Source organism: Aulonocara sp. 'chitande type north' Nkhata Bay, linkage group LG23 (assembly GCF_057382095.1).
Source record: "Aulonocara sp. 'chitande type north' Nkhata Bay isolate Kocher_YH1m ecotype deep benthic linkage group LG23, A_spYH_male_GT1.1, whole genome shotgun sequence".
NCBI classification, from domain to species: Eukaryota; Metazoa; Chordata; class Actinopteri; order Cichliformes; family Cichlidae; genus Aulonocara; species Aulonocara sp. 'chitande type north' Nkhata Bay.
In genome coordinates, this window is record NC_141365.1 from 3,367,401 (window position 1) to 3,386,501 (window position 19,101).

General features: G+C 42.9%; 2 protein-coding genes across 3 annotated transcripts; both read right to left on the minus strand.

The window, feature by feature from the left end:
- Positions 1-1,173: 1,173 nt before the first annotated feature.
- Positions 1,174-4,780, minus strand: mibp (muscle-specific beta 1 integrin binding protein). The gene is made up of 8 exons (XM_086283283.1): positions 4,479-4,780; positions 3,672-3,762; positions 3,045-3,093; positions 2,608-2,782; positions 2,066-2,137; positions 1,880-1,986; positions 1,699-1,784; positions 1,174-1,472 (listed from the first exon to the last, which is right to left on the minus strand). The coding sequence occupies exons 1-7, from the start codon at positions 4,502-4,504 to the stop codon at positions 1,699-1,701; spliced, it is 606 nt and encodes a 201-aa protein (XP_086139409.1). The 5' UTR covers positions 4,505-4,780; the 3' UTR covers positions 1,174-1,472.
- A 2,791-nt stretch (positions 4,781-7,571) lies between these two features.
- atcaya (ATCAY kinesin light chain interacting caytaxin a) lies at positions 7,572-19,036 on the minus strand. Of its 2 annotated transcripts, XM_086283110.1 has the most exons (13): positions 17,997-19,036; positions 16,804-16,903; positions 15,162-15,220; positions 14,794-15,048; positions 14,285-14,458; positions 13,963-14,065; positions 13,727-13,858; positions 13,311-13,397; positions 12,716-12,814; positions 12,455-12,490; positions 12,135-12,203; positions 11,980-12,032; positions 7,572-9,462 (listed from the first exon to the last, which is right to left on the minus strand). In XM_086283110.1, the coding sequence occupies exons 2-12, from the start codon at positions 16,878-16,880 to the stop codon at positions 11,999-12,001; spliced, it is 1,125 nt and encodes a 374-aa protein (XP_086139236.1). In that variant the 5' UTR covers positions 16,881-16,903; positions 17,997-19,036; the 3' UTR covers positions 7,572-9,462; positions 11,980-11,998. The 2 variants fall into 2 exon arrangements, with proteins under 2 accessions (XP_086139236.1, XP_086139237.1); XM_086283111.1 differs by lacking the exons at positions 16,804-16,903; positions 17,997-19,036 and adding an exon at positions 16,200-16,779.
- Between the last annotated feature and the right edge of the window lie 65 nt (positions 19,037-19,101).

Consider the following 19,101-nt stretch of genomic DNA (forward strand, 5'->3'; position numbering starts at 1 on the left):
ATGACTCCTGCTTCTTCTTGGAGTCTGCAGTTGTTTAAAAATGACTCAGAGAGACTTTCCCAACTTGTGTCCAATTCTCCTTTTTAGACAGTCACTGGCGAATGCTGTGAAACGAATCCTTCTTATGCTGATAAAGAGAAACCACCAGCTGTATCCAATCATGATCACTAACAAGAATTTAATGGGCTCTGACCTCGTCAGGTTAAAAGCCATTTTTAGAACCTTCAGCTCAACTTATTAAAAGATTTGCATGCATGTATAAAAACAACACTATGCCAGTGGTCATGCGTGATGGTAGCAGCATGCTCTGGGTGCTCCCAGACAGTACAACCTCCAAAGTCTTCATTGTCATCTCAAATCAACTGATTATTGGTTATAGATTATTAAAACTCAAATCAAAACTGATTTTGGAACGGATGATCCAACACAGCTGATTGAAATGGCTAAATGACCTCCTCAACATGTCTTGAAGTTCTCCAGAGGCCTGGTAATGAACTCATGAGTCAGGTGTGTTGACCCAGGGTGAGATCTAAAACCTGCAGGGCACCAGCCCTCGAGGCCTGGAGTTGGCCGCCCCTGCTGTAACGGGCTGGATGATAGTAGAAACCCTTCACATAATGCAATCTGTATAACTGAGAAAATTAGTTTTATAAAAATGTTAAAATTCAAATGAAATAAAAACATAATTAGAAATGTAGAAAGAAAAAAAAAAAAAAAAAAAAAAAAAAAAACAGTACAAACTGGGTGCTGAGCAACTAACATCCACCACGACCATAGCTACATCTGTGTTTCCTGTTCACATTTATTTATTTTTAAAAAGCCCCCAAATCCATAAATTTACATTATATACTTAATCTCTTCTAAATAAGCCGGTAATCTGTGTCACTGAGCTGCTTCTTTAAACACAGAAAGATTCATTTTCATCCTCCTTACATAATGCTATACACAACACATAAGCCTGCTGATTTTAGAACGGCCCAGCACATGGTCATCAGTTTCACACTGCAGGCCTGCTTTAATAGACCCTGGCAGGCTTATTAAGAGCTCAGCGCAGTCACAGCTGTAGGATTTAAGATGAAAGGCAACAAGCAGCATTGATAACATTCAGTATGTGATCCAACACCAACGTCATCTGCAGACGTTTTATGTCACTGTGACAGAAACAACAACACGTTTGTTCCCTTCAACAGCAAATAATGCTTTTATTGACAGGTGAATGTGGCTGGCACATAAATGGTCCAATACAAGCTGTTTAATGTAATGGTAACGAGCAGTTCAACAATCACCTTCACAGAAATAACTGAAACATTGATCATCAGAAAAATGATAAAAAGACAACGATAAGTTAACATTCATTCGTCCATTTCCAAAAAAAATGAATATTACAAAAAACCTTCATAAAAAAAAAAAAAAAAAAAAAATCACTGGGTCTATTTACAGATTGTGTACAGGTGTGGAGACGAGTCCTCCTGCTGCAAGACAGAAAACAAAACTGTTAAACAAGTCTGCATACGCCACACTTAATATTTTCATCAACATTTGTACAGGTTGTATGATGCATCTACTTCTTCAAAATCTGAATGTTTTAGCTGTACAAACAACTGAACTCCATTTGTCTCCAGTAGGAGACAAATGTCTAAACTTGTGTACGGTTTATGACATTAGTGACACAGTGGCACACTCCCTCCACCTCCTTACCTATAAACGATTGAGCAGGTTGTTCTGAATGTCTTCATACACCTGGCTGTAGATTTCCTGTTTGGATTTCAAGCCATCGAGGTACACTGCAAAGAAAATGATTTAGTCATACGTTTAATGCTTTTACTCCCAACATACAGGGACGGCAAAGATGTCCTCACATAATCCAGCTGCTACATACCGATATTCAAGCCACTGTCCTCCATCTGTTTCCTGTGTTTCAGGTACATGGGCCACACGTGGCCATCGAACAGGCCGGGAGGGTCAGGGACGGTGTACTGTCTCGTACTGAAAGTGACAAAAATACAGTGAGAACTTCCACTTGAAAAGAGGAAAAACAGTACGAGTGAAATCTTTCATTGTTCACCTTCTTCTCCTCTTGCACTCCTCGTAGGGTATCGAGATGTAGTAGCACTTGTCGAAGACGTCCAGCAGGGGCCTAGAAGGCAGAAAGAAAAGTGACGCAATGATGTACAACATCTTCAGAGTCAAAGGAGTTCAGTTATGCAACTGTTCAGATGGCGCCTTATCTACACCTCTGACAGTCATCACTAGCGCACTGAACACGCAGCAGCAGCGCACTGAACAGCGTCAGAGTTGCACCTCGACAGCATCTTTCTGCTGAAGGCCTTATCTCTAACTGCAGGACCTGCCTGAGCTGGCGACGTGGGCGTCACTGAACACAACTGAGTGGTAAGCACGCTACACCAACATGTGACACGGCAGAAATCATACCGCCTAATGTGTATTTAAAAATAAATAAATAAATAATGAGAGATATAGATATATATCTATATAGATATATATCTATATAGATATCTCATTATTTTTTCATCATCAACCAAATGTGCTCACAGTGCGAACAATACTTCATTTATTAAAAGATATGAAAGTCTGCTTTAGACCTACGGGTAGTTGTAGAGCAGGAAGCCCTCCACAATCAGGATGTGGATCTGCTCGTCAGTGTTGGCCAAATCGGAGGAAGAAGACAAAGGGACACCGTGAGATCTGGCAAACTTCACCGGGTTCTCAATCCAGGCTTTTATCGTGTTGGTCATGGCCTCCATATCCAACGCCGTGATAACTATAAAGAAAGATTGGAGGCAAAAAAAAAAAAAAAAAATGATGGAAAGAAGAGAAAAAGATTAGAACAAACCCAAGCAAACAATGTAATTTATTGGATGTGTGGTTGTTGTTTGCGAGCTACTGAAGGCTACAATAAACTTTTGATGTGCATGATTACGGTTGTGTGCAATTATGGATTGTGGAGGTAAACTATGTTAAAATGGGCAGCTATGTGGATATAAGATTAATGAGTCACTGGCAGTCTTCGGGTGAAGTCTTACCATCCCACTGTTTAAAGCCGTCCTCCCCGACTTCTATCTGATCGGGTTTCTGAAATAACAGTGACCAATAAAACACTGCTGCAACCTCACAGCTCTGAACACTTGCAGATCCCACTCACATGCCAGAGTTATTAAGGCCAAACAAGTGAGTACAGAGGGTACACAGCAAGGGGCATGCACAAAACAAAGCAAGCCGTTCACACAGGTATGCAGCTGTGACTAAACTGGGGGGGAGGGGGGAAAGGGAGCAAAACACATCATCTAATGTAGTAGTGCTTATACGGAGAGAAATAAGAAAAGACTCAATAACAAGAGAAGTTGATGTTAACAGCTATCTTAAGAAAATGTAGATGAGGAGTATAAATGGATAAATTCAAGGATGTGGGGAAGGGAAAACAAGACCGAAGCAGTGAGGCGAGACAACAAGGGAAAGACACAACTCTGGATCTAATCTGGAGAACAAAAAGTGGGGGGATGTGGTGGGGTACCCCTCAGGGAAGCCCTCCTATTTTGTTGAAATGCAAATATCACGCAGTGTCCAAAGAGGAGAAAGCAGCATGGGGAAAAAACAAAACAAGAAACCAAACAAAACAAAAAACCGAAAACAATCCACTAGCTTACACTCACCTTGAAAAAGTCATCCTGATGCACGACACAGCAGTTGGGCAAAGTCTTGATCAAGTTATTTGTCAGAGTGGTTTTACCACCATTAGTCACCCTGTAAACACAAAGGCACAGGGTGATAAAAATGCCCGCTATCACCACAGCAAAATTAATGACCTTCCGTTAGCTTTATGGCAGCGAGTATTTATGCATTATATTGAGCTTTGTTAATATTCAACATAGTAAATTTGTGTACATTATTAAAAGGAAACAAATGAAAACACAAAAACTCTGGGAGCAAGTTAAGTTTAAATGTGTTACATTTAAATATTAAATATGTTGCACAAGTATAATAATAATAATAATAATAATAATAATAATAATAATAATAATAATAATAATAAGTGTTATGGCAACACTAAACTCAGATCTCCCTCCACTTTTGAGCTGACCTCGCGGTGAATTTTCAAAAGTCCCGCTCGATTTATAACAACAAACCGACCGGACCGGATGTGACTTTGAACAGGTTTGTGGCGGGCAGCTGATAAACACGCGGCCAAAAATGATAACATCTATGAATCTGAGACAAACAATCACCATTACAAAAAACAAAAACCCTGAAGCACCAGTTTGGCAAAAACAAACCTGCACCAGCAATAACGTGAACTGCACCACACAGTGCAGTCAGAGCATCGCCGCAGCGTGACCCTGCTCCACTGTCACTGTGTTTAGTCGACTTACATCAGCCATTTTTCACGTTAACGGATAAAAGGAAACGTTAAAACCGTTGACTTGGTAGTTAAATAAATGCGATAAGCTAGCCAAACTTACCCGCCAATTCCTATAATGCACTTCATCGTCTCGCTTCTTCCGGACAGGTCTCGTTCAAACAAACAGTCACGAACAACTTTCACCAAGAACGAAAATCCCAAATTTTAAAAATAAGAATTTTAAACGATCCAAAAATACTTCCGGAAACCTTCCCTTTCGCTCTCAGCGTGTTTCTCTGTAGTACTGCGAGCGGGAGGCGCGCTAATTTATATCCAGCCCGAGCTCTACAACGTCACAGCGAACGTGGGCGTGGTGTGTTCTCGTGGTCAGGCGTGCTCGTGCTCTTTTTCCACCTCGTGCTACGTGCCGTCAGAGCCGTTCTGTGTGTACCTTTTTAGCAGCCAATCAGCTGCGGGCAGAGCGCCCAAACCCCTCGCCGGCCAATCAGAAGCTGGTAACTTTCACCCATTTCCTTATTGTTTCCTCGCTCACTGATGTCCATATGAGAGCCAGATGGTGAGGCGCTCGTACTATTCCATTCAGCATCTAATCCACCTGCAGAGTCAGCGGCCTGTGGAAAACTACCATTGATGGTGTCAAATGGATGCATAAAAATAACACTAATATTTTACAGTATGGTCATGTGCTCGGGTGAAAGTCAAATTAGGAGGAATAATAATAATTAGAACGTCATTGAACCTAGTTAGGGGTGAGAAATCAAAGGAAAAACGTGACACAGTCAGTACAACATATGATTTTCTTTAATTTGATGTTTTGACGATAGTTGTAGAAAGCGGGTACTGTTTCATTTACCTGATTTAAGATAATAAAACCATAATTATATTAATACTAAGCCATGGCAAAATGCCCACCCTCTGAAAACTGGAGTCTGGGGTTCTGCTCCCTATAAGTACTTCAGTTTTTCCTTTATTTTATCATACTTCAGTGAAATTTTAAGAACAAAATGCTGGGACCATAGTTTGTCTGCTACTAATGTTCATTAAATTAAAAGCAGCCACAGTAGATCATCTGACTCTTTGGCATGAAGAGCAATATGCTTCTTGTCTCTGACTAATTTTCAAACTGAGGTTGTTGATAATATATCATCCCAGTGAGCATCCATGTGTGAAGTGTGTCAGATGGTAAAAATGGCATGTATTTGTATAGCGCTTTAGTCAGGAGTGTGAGGGCAGTGTGAGCTCCATTGTGAGCCAGCGAGCAGCACCTACATAAAAAAAAAACTTAATTAGGACGAAGGAGAAGTCACAGGTTCAGCTGTGAAGTGGAGCATGCCTGATGTTTACTTTCTGCCACAAATGTTCTTGCTAGGTTGTGTCATAAATGAGGTAAGAGACAAATGAGTGAATATTTCGAGAGAACACGTGGAGGTTCTAGTAGATGTGAATTACAGCCTTCATAAAGTGTTGTTTATGGCCTTGATCTGTTTCCCAGTACATGTGTTTGTGTCCACGTGCACGTTGAGGCTCAACAGTCGACAGTGAACATCATAAAGTTGTGATGGGCGAGTCTTCTAGCTGTGTTGCAATTACAAGTCTTCCTAGATCCAAGAAAACGAGGAAACCTTCACATGAGTGTCGGCAGTCTTCAGCAGCTACAGGCCATCCCTGCAAGTGGGAGGGTCACACTGTAAATCCAGTGTGAGCTGGTTTGTGTAACTTTAAACTAACAATTACGACAAAGGAAACAAAAGCTCACACCAAAGAGCCATCCATGAACATAGTTATGGGACACTGTAGACCCCAGATAGTTAGGACAGTTTGTACTCTTAATATGCTACTGTGAAACTACTGTTTTATTAGCTCTGAATTTAAGGCCAAATCAATGTATTTTTTCCATATATTTTGACATATAATAGAGAATAACATTGGCAATGGTTTCATTAAAGTCAATATTTCAGTAGATACGAGGTAAGTTGGCTTTTCAGCATATAGCATCTTAAAATAAACATTTTTTTTAAATGTCTGTATCACTGCAGAGGCGAGGCCATAGATTAAGATATATTAGTATGGTCTGCTTTGATTCATCATGGCGTTGATTCAACAGGGTGCAGGAAACATTCTTCAGAGAATTGGGTCCATATTTATTGATAGTAGCGCACACATCCCAAATGTGCTCTACTGGACTGAGATGCGGTGACTTTAAAGGCCACATGATCACAGTGAACTCACTGTAATGTTCAAGGAACCAGTTTGAGCTTCGTGACACAGTGTGGTCATACAGGTCTGGACATGGGCAGGAACAACAGACAGGTAAGCTGTTTTATTTAAACACTGCTCAAACTTTTGGCCAAAAGCATGGCAAGAAAACGTACCCCACACCACCATCACCACCAGCATGAATCATTAAAACGAGGCAGCGTGAGAGGAGTAAACAGTAATGGCCTACACCGCCAGCTATCAGCCACCTATAATGACACCTCGGCACATCTGAATAGATCCTATGATTGCAGGGTGGGACAGTGTCTCACAAACTGTTCATACCTTGGCAGTAACGACCGTTAGCTTATTAAATGATTAACAGAGGGTCAAAGATTCTCAGAAGCACCTCGAAGGGGAGAATCCCACCACGGGTTAAATGATATCTGGAACTCTCGTTTAGTTGTTTTGGAACTGAAAAGGTCTCTTAGATAGAGAGAGAGAGAGACAGAAAAAAGTCCACTTGCTCAAAAAATGACCTGGGTGACTGAGAAACCTACACAAACATCTTCTGTTGTCTAATTTTAGTAAGCCGTGGTGACCGTAACCTCAGTTTCCTGTTCTTTGCTGACAGGACTGGCACAGCATGTGCTCTTCTGCTGCTGTAACACATCTGCTTCGCATGTGCACTGAATCGGTGCCACATACGTCTCAGGGAGCAGGTATACCTAATGATGTGGCCAGTGAGTGTATATTGTACATGTAAACACTTTTCAGAACTGTCGTTGCATCACGTCACACACTACTGTTTTGGTGCTGAGAAAGAGTCGCCCTGTTACACGTTGTTCTGTGAAAAAGCCGCCACACACCCACCTCCATGTGACACCCAGGAAGTCAAGCCAATATTTGCAAACAGCTCAGAGAACATACAGTAGTTTAACACGCATGTAACCAATTTAAGCCCAGGCAGTGCTCTAAGCAACAAACAGAGAACATATGATGAGGAACAATTTATTCAGTCATATTTACAGGCAGAAACAATCATGGAAGCTTCAGGAGAGTGAAACAGTTCATATGTGAGCAAACATTTTACAGCAGGTATGGTCGGTTTATGGGTTGAAACATTACAGATTTTGTGCTTTTATAGTCAGAATGAACAGTTTATGCACGAGTGTGACTCAAATAAAAAACATAACCAAAAAGTAAAATGCTACACTGTACATTCCTTCATTTTTCCAGATTTCCCCGAAGCATTTGGTTCGACAATAGGCACTCGGTTCAACCAACAAACGACCAGCGAGAGGCGTCCCCCTCGCAGAATGAAGACGGGACGCCGCCAGGTCGGGTTTGCCAGTGAAAAACACTCTTAAAGGATCACAAAAAGAAAAGTTCAAGCTTTTTGTCCAACTTTGCCACTCTGGAAAGGCAACAGAAGAGGAGTAAAGTAAGTCGGCACTTTATAAACAGACTTTTCATTGGTCAGATTTTCTGTACCAAAAATGCATAAGAATGCCCACAACCTACAAAAACACAAGTCATACTAACAACAGCTCAAAATGCATAAATCTATCATAGTCTTAAACTACCCAAATTCAATAGTGCAAAACATACGAGCAGTTTACAGACAATCAAGTCATGAAGTCCACACAGAAGTAATCCTATGCTTCAGTCTTCCTGCTACAATAATTTGAAAAAATGGAAGACACAAAGAACCAGAGTTAAACCGTCCAGAGGTGCTGACACTGCTGATCACTGAGGACGTTTCTGAATGACCAAAACATTCACTCATTAATCTGGAATTAAATTCAGACGTATTAATTGCGACCCCGTCCGAGAGAAAGCGTCACTGCTTCATGTGCAGTTTGTCAAACTTTGTCTGCTTTATGTCTTGACTTTCATCACATCTTTACAGAATCTATACAAATTTGTTGTAGATACTTTGCACACGTGTTAGTATTACATTTATGGGAACCTGTAATATGGAGTTTAGCCAAAATATTATCTAAATACAAAGCATTCAGTGTTGTATGAAGGCTGTTTATGTGACTATGTTACACAAAATAAACAATATATTGCTTGAACTTACCTAAATAATTTTACAATCCACAGGGACTCCTGTAGATTTTCCAGTATGGGTCACAAACTGCAGTAAGCGCTCACGTTCCTGCCTTTTCTTTTAAACACTCAGGATGACTGAGGCACATAATGACACCGGGTACAGAGTAAGTGGAGGCGATCAAAGGAAACTTCACAGAGCTAAAGGACCCCCGCACCAGCAAACGTTAGCACATGTTGACATGTCAGAACAGCATATGAGAGCGCTTCAAAGGGCCTTATGATGCAGCAGCTATGAGGTAAAAAAATAAAATAAAGCATCTGATACATTGGAAAAGCCTTGTTATCTACATCTGACGCACACGACATTCACATGAACCGGCACGAATATAAATGTGAGTTTGTTCCAGTGGTCTCGTACTGACCCAGATCTCAGTTAAAGGAGCTTCAAGATTCGCTCGTGTTTTTAAACTGTCACGATTTTCAGGTAATTTTGCCCTCATTAACTTCAAGCCTGTAATCTCTGACTCGAACAACGAGGAACAAGGAGGCTCATTATAATCCAGCACGAGCTCCCTAACAGCAGATTAAAGAATGAACGAATCGAGCAGCGGTTTCAGGTTTTAAATCAAATCTGGTAACAGAGTAGTGACTTCATTTAGTGTGGCCATAAAACCCCTCTGGGATAGAGGAGGGGTGAGTTCCCAGTGGCATTATGGGACGGAGCATTTATTTTGTTTTGATCGGACAACGACGGCACAAATCGTCAGCGGGATGATGACACGAAGCTTGTGTAGACTTGCTGGACGTTCACGCTCCACTTCAGGTGAGCCCTGCACAAACAGAAAAGAGCACAAAGAACTATCATGTCTGCACAATAAAAACATGTAAGTGTTATTTTAGACAGTGCAGCTGTCTATGAGGGACAGAAAAGGCCCACACTGTGTGCTGGAAGCATTTCCTAGAGATGTGGGTCTATACTGACACAATAACATCAGACAGCTGCAGTAGATTTGTTGGTTGAACATCCATGATGTCCATCTCCCGTTCAACCACATCCCAAAGGTGCTTCACTGCACTCGAATGGTCTCCGCAGTCACCAGATCTCAATCCAGTAAACTTGTCATGTTCAAGAAACCAGTTCTGAGTTTTGTTGCACGGCACATTATCCTGTTGTAAGCACCCATATGCAGATGGGTCCACTCATGCTGACAGGCCATCCCCCACACCTCCGTCACACCAGTCTGCACCACTAATATGAGGCAGGATGGATCCATGCTCTCGTGATGTTTTTGCCACATTCTGACCCTACCAGCTGAATGTCACTGCAGAAATCAAGACAAAACATTCGCCCAGCTGACAAAACACAAGCACTGCACATTGCACAGCATACACAGTGTAGTCTATGCAGTGAGGAATGCTTGGACCGTTACACAGACCTACTCCACATATGCGTAGCACAGCACAGGAGAACCACCTCAGTAGGACGAGATTCAGCTGGATATCTGCACTTGTAAAAGAGGGAGGACATGTTTGGTTATGCTAATGTTCCCATTTTGGAGCAAGAAGACAGAGGAGACGTTTTCATTAAGTATAAATCGTTTAACAGAGATGGTGCCTTACAGCATCAGGAATCAGCCACCCACAATGCAGTTTTGGAGTCTCTTTGCAAGCTGATTCAACCCACGCTCACATAATGAAGAGCGCGATGGAGCAAAGTCTCACGAACAATTAACAACTTGGTGGAAATGACCCTTAACGACTTGCTTCATTAACAGTGGGCCAATAATTCCCAGGATTATGTCCAAAGGGAGAATCCCACTAGAAATTGAATACCAAGGATTTTCCACCAGTTGTTTTTGAACTGAAAAAGGTTCTTGAATACGAGGTCCAGTTTCCTTTTCCTCAAGCGCTAAAAACTGACCCAGATAACAGAGAACGTACACAGACAATCTGCTGTGGTCCTGTTTTGGCGAGCCTGTGAGAACTGTAGCCTCGGTTTCCTGTTCACAGCTCACAGGAGCAGCAGTGTGGTCTTCTGCTGCCGTGTACCACCTGCAGTGGTTATTTCACTTACTGCTGCCTTCCTATCAGCTCACAGATGTCTGGTCATGACCTTTGACCTCTGGCATCAACAAGGCATTTTACCCACTTGTATGGGTTTAAACTTCAGCAGTTTGACTCGACTACGTCAACATGCCACAGTGTATCGAACTACTGCCACGTGCTTGGGTGATTCGAAATTTGCATTAAGGCAGTTGAAGGAGTGTACCTAATGAAGTGGCCTGTATGAGTGTATGATGGGTCAGTCCTAAACTAAAAATGATCTCTTTTCAAGTAGTTTAAAAAATTGACAAGAATCTTGCTTCTGCACCTCAGTGATGTGTAGCATTAGCACACTGTCTCTCTGAGCATATCAGCCGGACAGTCACAGGTCACTACTCTATACAACCTTCAGCCACCTGGTTTCTACCAGCATGTGCTGCCACATTAGCAGCCTGTAAGGATATTATCGATTAAAACAAACAAACAAACTATCCACTGAAATTTTAGCCTGAATCAGGTTCTGTACAGGAGTTATCTACCTCAAGGACTGACAATATGACTTAAAATGAACAGTATTAACCTCTTCAGTCAGCCATATGTTGATGATAAAAACACCAAAATTGTTTGAAATCCAGGAAACTTCATCCAGAGATACAGCACAAACTGTGTAAGGCTAAAGTTTGGTGAAATATGTAAAATACCCCTAAAATCTAAAAACAAAACAAAGTTTGTTCCCTCATCACATCACTTAAATGACGTGGAAGATACAGAATATGTACGTGACCATCAGCTGGGTTAAGTTAACACAAAATATGAGATTATAAGAATCTCTGAAGTACACGAGAAACTGAGAAATGTTGTTTCACAGCTGTAACTTTAGAAAGCAGAAAAGAAGCTGCACCAGACAGAATCAAGCAAACGTAGAGAAAGAAACACTGAAGGAGAAAAGCTCAGCTAATGACAGAACCTCAGTATTTAAAGGCAGCGAAGAAGCACACATCACACGAGTACCAACTCACACCGTGCAAACTGTGAAACTGCGTCCTGCTCAGTTCTACTTTTAGCACCAAAGCAATCAGATGAATATTTTTTCAGTTTGTGACCCTGACAATGTGCAACAGACGAACCTGTCATCATAGAACATTAATCCAAAATTAGGACACATCATAGACCCAGAGTGATGTACTTCTATAAACATAAACTGGAATCTGTTGTCAAGTCTGCAGAGGCTTAATGGGCGATGCGGTAAACTCGTGTGAGAGCAGAGCACCATCTTGTGGCTGAAATAAGAAGTGCAACGTTACCTTCAAATCTCCCTCCGTCTCAGAACCCTTGACCTACAATCATTGATTTTGGCCTGAAAAATAAAAGTAAAGGTAAGAGCTGTGACAACGAACTGAAACCTGATGAGCTTCTGAGTTTGTTGTCACACATTAAAATGTGGTTAGAGGACCTCTACCTCTCAGACTTTTTCACGGGCTCCTGTGGGGCTGGATGCTGTTGCTGCTGTCTCTGCTCCTGCTCAATCCTACACACACACACACACACACACACACACACACAGTTACATACACACACACACACACACACAGTTACATACACACACACACACACACACAGTTACATACACAGAGTTATTAGATGGGAGTCTTGTGTAGCCAATTATCCAGTTCTAAGTGCTTAAGCCACTCTTAATTCTGCACACAGTTATATGTATATAATAATATGCACGAGGTTGGCGCGTAATGCTATTTAAAACTGCACAAAGCTATATCTTACCTTTCCCTCCGCGCTTTAATCCTCTCCTCGTCAAATCTGAAAACGAGAGGCGCTGTTATATCCTCACATCACACAGTAAATCCTGCCATCTAAGTCCTCTTTTTAGGAACTGAGGCAATAATCTTATTTTACATTTATTCAAACAGCAGTCTTGTTCTCGGTTTGGTTTAAATGAGTAATAACTTTAAAAAAAGAAAAAAGGATTAACCGCTGCCTGCAGGTAAAGCTCACGTTCTCCATCTAGCGGTCACAGATACTTACTGCACCACACACTCGGGGACATGGACGTGCTCCATGGGCACCATTTCTGCCAGTTCGTCCAGGCTGTGGACGTACTGGATCTTATTCATGAACTTCACACTGCAGAGGACGAGAGAAAAGCAACACAACAGTTACACAGATACACAAAAAGACAAACAATAAAAAAATCTGCAGCAAACAGATCCACGCTGTCAAACTGATATTTTAAATGAGAAACAGATTAAAGTTATTATAGTCGCTCTGTGTCAGACCTCCCGTCTCAGGGATGTTTCCTTTCCTGCACATTGCACTTCATTCTGCTCGACCCGGCTTTATACTTACTATGAAATCTTGATTTTATTGTATTATTCTGTAAAATTAACCCATTTACCCATATGGGGACATAGTAGCAACTATGTAACAAAGTAACAAGTGAGCTTAGTTTATAGACTTGACAGGACTGTCTGATCTCAAATAGCTATCAGAAAAATAAAAGGCACATCCCAAACAAGGACTCAGTTCTCGAGAGGTCAAAAGACATCGTGTGGCCTGTATCGATTAACCTTCAGGTCTTAATGGAAATGATATTGTTTGATATTCAGCTTGTTCGTATCACCTGATAAAAGGCCTCGATATAGCCAGGACGGTGCGTATAAACCACGTGGGATGAGCAATGACTAGAGACTTCAGGTTCTTCCTCAATCTGCCAGAAAACAGAAAGAAAACGTTTGTTAACAGAGCTGCATCGTTGTTCACACGTTTATGCTTTGTGTGTGTGTGCTTAAAAGTTTATTCCAATTTTATTCCCAACTGCCAAACAGGACTCAGAGCCATCGACAAGCTTTCACTGACTGACAGCTTGAGAAAACATTTATTTCTCTCCCTTTCATATCTGTCAATATCAGCATCGTGTATGTGGGATGATGGAGATGAGCCAGAGTTCAGCGCTGATGTGAACATCTCCAAAAAGATCTATTTAAAGAAATTCCCAATACGCTAGATATCAATCAATGTATTGAACTTTTTTCTGACCTTCTGTCGATCATTTGGTAGCATTTCTTCAGCCAGCTGATGCCAGGCATCTTGTTCCGAGGAGTTGCTCCGTTCATGTAAATAATCAGGTAATCCTCGGCAACGAGCATCTCCAGACTGCTCACCACATACCTGGAGGGCACGAGAGTTATGATTTCCTGTTGGGTGCAGTTCAAAATGTGTTGATATACAGGGCTTAAAAGTGCGAGTAAGTTGGCTCTGACTGAGAGACGCACAGGAAGAGGTTTTCCATGATGTAGTGGTAATCTGCACAGCTGCTGTCAGGCAGGTAACAAGCAGAAAACACAATGATGGCATTCAGGCCTTCGCCGTAATAACCTGAGGAGAGAGAGTTTAAGATTACTGTCATGGAAATCTTCACAACAAACCAGAGGAAACATATTGAATGTTTAAACTGAGACAAATCACTGCCTGTGCACACGATCACACCATATATATATATATATATATATATATATATATATATATATATATATATATATATAAGGATTTTAAGGATTATTTTATTGCTAATTGAGAGCTTTTTCTGACTCTCACCTCCGTGTGTGATGACCCGAAGGTAAGGTCTGATGACCTGCATGTCGATGCGATGTTCCTGTTCTCCGATGATCACTGTTCTCCAGAGGCGTCCGTTGTTGGCATTCCCATCCTCGCCCACCTCTCCGGATCTGTCAACGGGATTTGCTTTCGCTGATGCCACCGGTGTGTCATCTGGGCACGAACAGAGTTATGCTGAATCATTTTAGTCGAAGGGAAACATTGATCATAATATGTGTAAGCTCCTTTTAAGTTAGGTTGTGTTACAGATCCTTTCCTTTTGCAAAGTCTCTGTAAAAATCGACATGTATTAGTATGTTTAGGTTAAAGAGCACAGTGTAACTTCTCAGCTGACATTTTATGGTACGTGCATGGATACATGTAGTGAATTTTCAGCTTAAATAGCAACAAAAAACCCTTTTTGCCTAAAGTTCAGCCTCAACTAGCTTTTTGAAGCTGATGGATTAATATCAGGAGTAAAAACAGCGACCTGTTATGGATCTGCTAACCTTCCCACTCCAGGTCATTGCCATTCGTGATGAACTCGAGTGAGTCGGTTTCATCTGGAGTGTCGATGTCGTCAACGTTTATGTCCAGGTCATCCGGCGTGTCCAGGAAGTCATCTGACAACAAAGAACCTTCACTTTGATCCAGGGAGAGGTTCATCTCCGGGGCGATCAACGTACGCCTCTTCCGGTGGGATGAGGACACACCGCCGCTGCCTCCTCCTCCCGGTGAGCTCACGTTCAGGGAGGTAGGATGAGCTACAGTGAGACCAGAGGGCAGGAGGAAAGAGACTGTGATTCATGCCACACAGAGAGGGGTTTGTCATCAATAATGATCATTCGGTGACCCCCGACTTGTTGGTGTTACTTACAGGTTCTGTCATCTGTGAGACCACAGGAGGGGTCCATGTCTCCGTACTCTGGTAGTGGTCTGGTTGGAAACATGCATACACTATGTAAGCATCTAGCGCTGTGTTTGCCCAATCTATTACACGACAGAGAGGAAGTTGTGATGCTGCAGAGAGTAAAGGTTCAGCCACACAGTACAAAAACCCATCATTTTTCCTCAGCTGAGATAAATGCATCCTAAAGCACGCCCTACTTTGTAACTATGACCTCATAATAAAATGGATCCATGTGATTAGGACCGTGTTAAAAGGTCCAAGCTAGGCATGGGTGTTGTCACTAATCTGGCTAAGCGCTGAAAAGAAGAGCACGCAGAAGAGGATAGAGATGGTTATTAACTTGTCTCCGGGGAGAGACGAAGATTACAGCGCCGCCGGGCAGGGTGTGAGTCAGAGCGGATGATGGAGGGGTGGAGAAACAGTTTGCATGCAAACAAAGTGTCTGCATTTCTGCTTCTGTTTACACTCTGCACAGAAGGAGGAGAGGATGGGAGGACATCAACATCTTCCTCTTCTTCCCTCCTTGTCAAATGTGTCTAAAGCAGAAAAAGCAAGCAAATGGGGGCAAACGTGCTTGCACCTGCATGTGTTATCTGTCGGCAATAAAACCCGAGGAACAACCGAGGAGCTGAGTGCACAGCTGTGCTCTCACTGGTTAAAAAAAACTGGGAGGAGGAGAGAGCTCTAGCGCAGTGTTGTTCAGCAGAGAGGGTCTTAGCTGCATTCCCGTGAAAGCCAACCGTCTCATCCTCCCATTCGCGGGAGGACAGTTGTGTGACAGTGCGGGCTCCTCCTGAGCCAACAATCACGCTTCAGCCCACAGAAACAGACACTGTGCCTCTATTCCCCGAGGACCCCTGCAGTGACTACTGATCCGCCGCTTCCTTTGTCACAAATGAAGCTCTTTTTTTTATAGAAATGCAAACTGACGAGGGGGGCGAGCTCAAGCTCATCTGTTTATGTCTGCATTATCTCTTAAGATCAGCACGAACCACTGATGCTTACCTTACGGAGACAGCGCGGGGCTGCTTTTGTCCAAGCCGATCCTTAATGATCTTTATCTTTTACCTCACGCACCTCTGTGTTTGGGCTCATTCCCTGTCCTCTCAGCTGGTGTGAGCCAAACCGGAGCAGAGCATCACTCTGATTCTTCTTTAATAACTGACTGACCCTCCGTCTTTAACCACAACCTGCCACCATATTCCTGAACTGGTGTTGTTGATCAGCGACTGCCGTTGCGTCACATGACGTTGCCCGACACCGCTTCCAAGACGGCGCTGCACCTGCTCCCTGGCTTCCTGCCTCCCCCATCCAACAAAGGAGGAGGGAAAAGGGAGGAGGAGGAGCAGGAGGAGGAGGATGGAGCCCAGTGCTGATTTTCATCACACTTTCCTGCCACTTATTTTCTGCTCATTAAGCTCTGAATTTCAGCCACAATTCCCATAATTATAAACAATATCGCAGATCTTATCCTGTTGTGGAAAATTACCAATCAGCTGAGGATTTAAAGGAGAATAAGTGGATTTTTTTTAAAATCTTACAATCAGTTTTCATCATCACATCAACACGACCGCGCATTAGATGCCTTTAAAAAGTGGAAGGATCATACCTGGGGAAGTCTTCATCCTGCCACTCGTCTTTTACTTCCATGTTCTCCATTCGTAGAGTCGCCTCTGTGGTGCCCATCCCTCAGAGAGGAGAGCAGGGGCCTGGAGGTGTGCAGAGAGTTTTTATGAGCAATAGCACTCGCAGTCACAGACCAAAGGTGTCACACATTGCTGCACTGCAGGAACATGTGTTTTGGCCTGTATGCTGAGGGAAAAGTCAAATAATTGACTCTCTTTCATTATAATTAGGGGGCTTAAGTCACTGCAGCTCACGTGGTTTTCATCCCCCCGGCCCACCGGAGCACATGTGAGAGGCATGTGACTGGATCGGACTGAGCTCGCTTTTCTGCGCTCAGAAATCCTTCAAAAGTCAAATATGAAAATTGACTTTGGCCTCGCCTGGAATTCCACAGGCAGACGTGGAGGACAAAACTGACTCCTCTTTAAGTCTACCACACCTCTGCTTTCTCAGGCTTCCAGGCACTAACACAATTAAATAGAAAACCTGAAAAGCATGAATTAATTTGTGCTTAAGAGCTTAGAGAGAATTCTCAGTCAACTGCACGAGTCCTAAAGTTCTGCTTTCCTCATGCTTTTCCGAGCCTGTTCCACAGAGCGATGGAAGCATTTCCACTCTTGGGTTGCAGGTTGCACTTAGAAACAGAATGAAAAGGTGTGTTTAGCCACAAAAAATGTGCTGTAGTACAACCAGCCCCAGTGCGATGATGACATTCAGCAGTGCATACCGAAATAATAGCAACACTGTGATATAATCGCTAGGAGTGGTGTGGTTTTGGCAGCAGCACTTGTGGCTGTGTATGAAATGGAAGGCAGCCAAATAACTAACAAAGGAAATAATTTGTTTCCACATGTTTTGTTTTATTATGCACAAGAAAAATTCTTGTGTGGAGGCAAGCCAGCAGGCGTAAATCGCAAAATCATGTTTATAAAAAAATAAATAAACACCATGTAACTGTGAGCGGGTTGTTTCTTCCCGGTCTTCAGATGTGAACATCAATGATTTCTGCAAAGCCAATCAGCACCAAAAGGTGCAGTAAAATGGCTCCACAGCCTTTCTAGGTCACCCCAAGTGGAGCATCCAACAGAAAAGATTTCTCACATTAACGGACAATCGTGCATGCGTGTGCAAGCTGTGTGACCATGCATAAAATAAATGCAAGGATGTTAAACTCACACGAGCGGCGTGAGATCTCCCGATGTGGAGCGTCTTCTTCGTCCTCAGTCACAGATGCACAGATTTGAGGGGAGACCGCCCCGCTGCTCCACATCAACAGAAAAGCGTGGGTCAGTCTAAAATTCCTCCTCCTCTTTCTCTCTCCGTCTCTCATTCATTCGTTCGGAGTCACGCACGCGCACTTGTGCACGGACACAGTCATACACTGTCCTCGATGTCCGCGGCTCGCCAGCAGCAGGTGTCTGAGGACAGGGGGCACCTCTGTTCTGGACCCCCCTCTCCTCTCCTCCGCCTCTGGTCACCTTTGTTGGGGGAAGACTGGCCGTGAAGAGCGAGCCGACAGCCTTGCCTCTCAGCTCTTACTTCCACACCACCGAGACACAAAATTCCTTTAATGGGAACGCATCTGCTCTGGCATCGTGATCTCTCTCTATATATATATCGACCCCCCCTCTCTTCTCCCTTAATGTGGACCCAAATACCTTTGGAGAAGCTTTTTCTTCTCACCACAGTATCAATTGAAAAGCTTCTTTGGGCTTCCACTGTATTTACATTCCTCCATGGAAGTAGCTTATTTATCCCTGCAGCAACTTGGGAAAAATAAGCACCAGCCTCTGTCTCCTTTTAGTCCCATCAGATAATCCTGCTGTTGTTTTCAGTGGTGGTCTGTGTGGCTGCTGTTCCCTGGCAACAGCATCTCTCTCCATCCATAGCCTCTCTTCAGCCTCTATGCCTCCTTGCTCGTGCCTCTTTCATACCTGCTACCCCACTACATGAATTATTCAGACCCTTACTTCACTTTCTGCCAGCCAATCATATCACCCCTACAGCTTCACCGCATACTATGGCTGAAAATACTTGTTCTGCACATTCCTAAAAGGTCTCTTTTATTCTGTCCATAAGGCCTCGTGAGTAATTACCCGCGAGAAAAAGCTTTTAACAAATATTTGTGTCCCTCTTATGCATAATAAGGGTTTTCCTCTTCTTCTTTTTTTGTACGGATCCTGAGCTGATGCCTTTAAAACCCCCAAGGTCAAACGATGCTTTTTAGCATCGTGGACATAGTGCACCTTTATACGAAACGTCCAGAAGAGCTGAATATGAT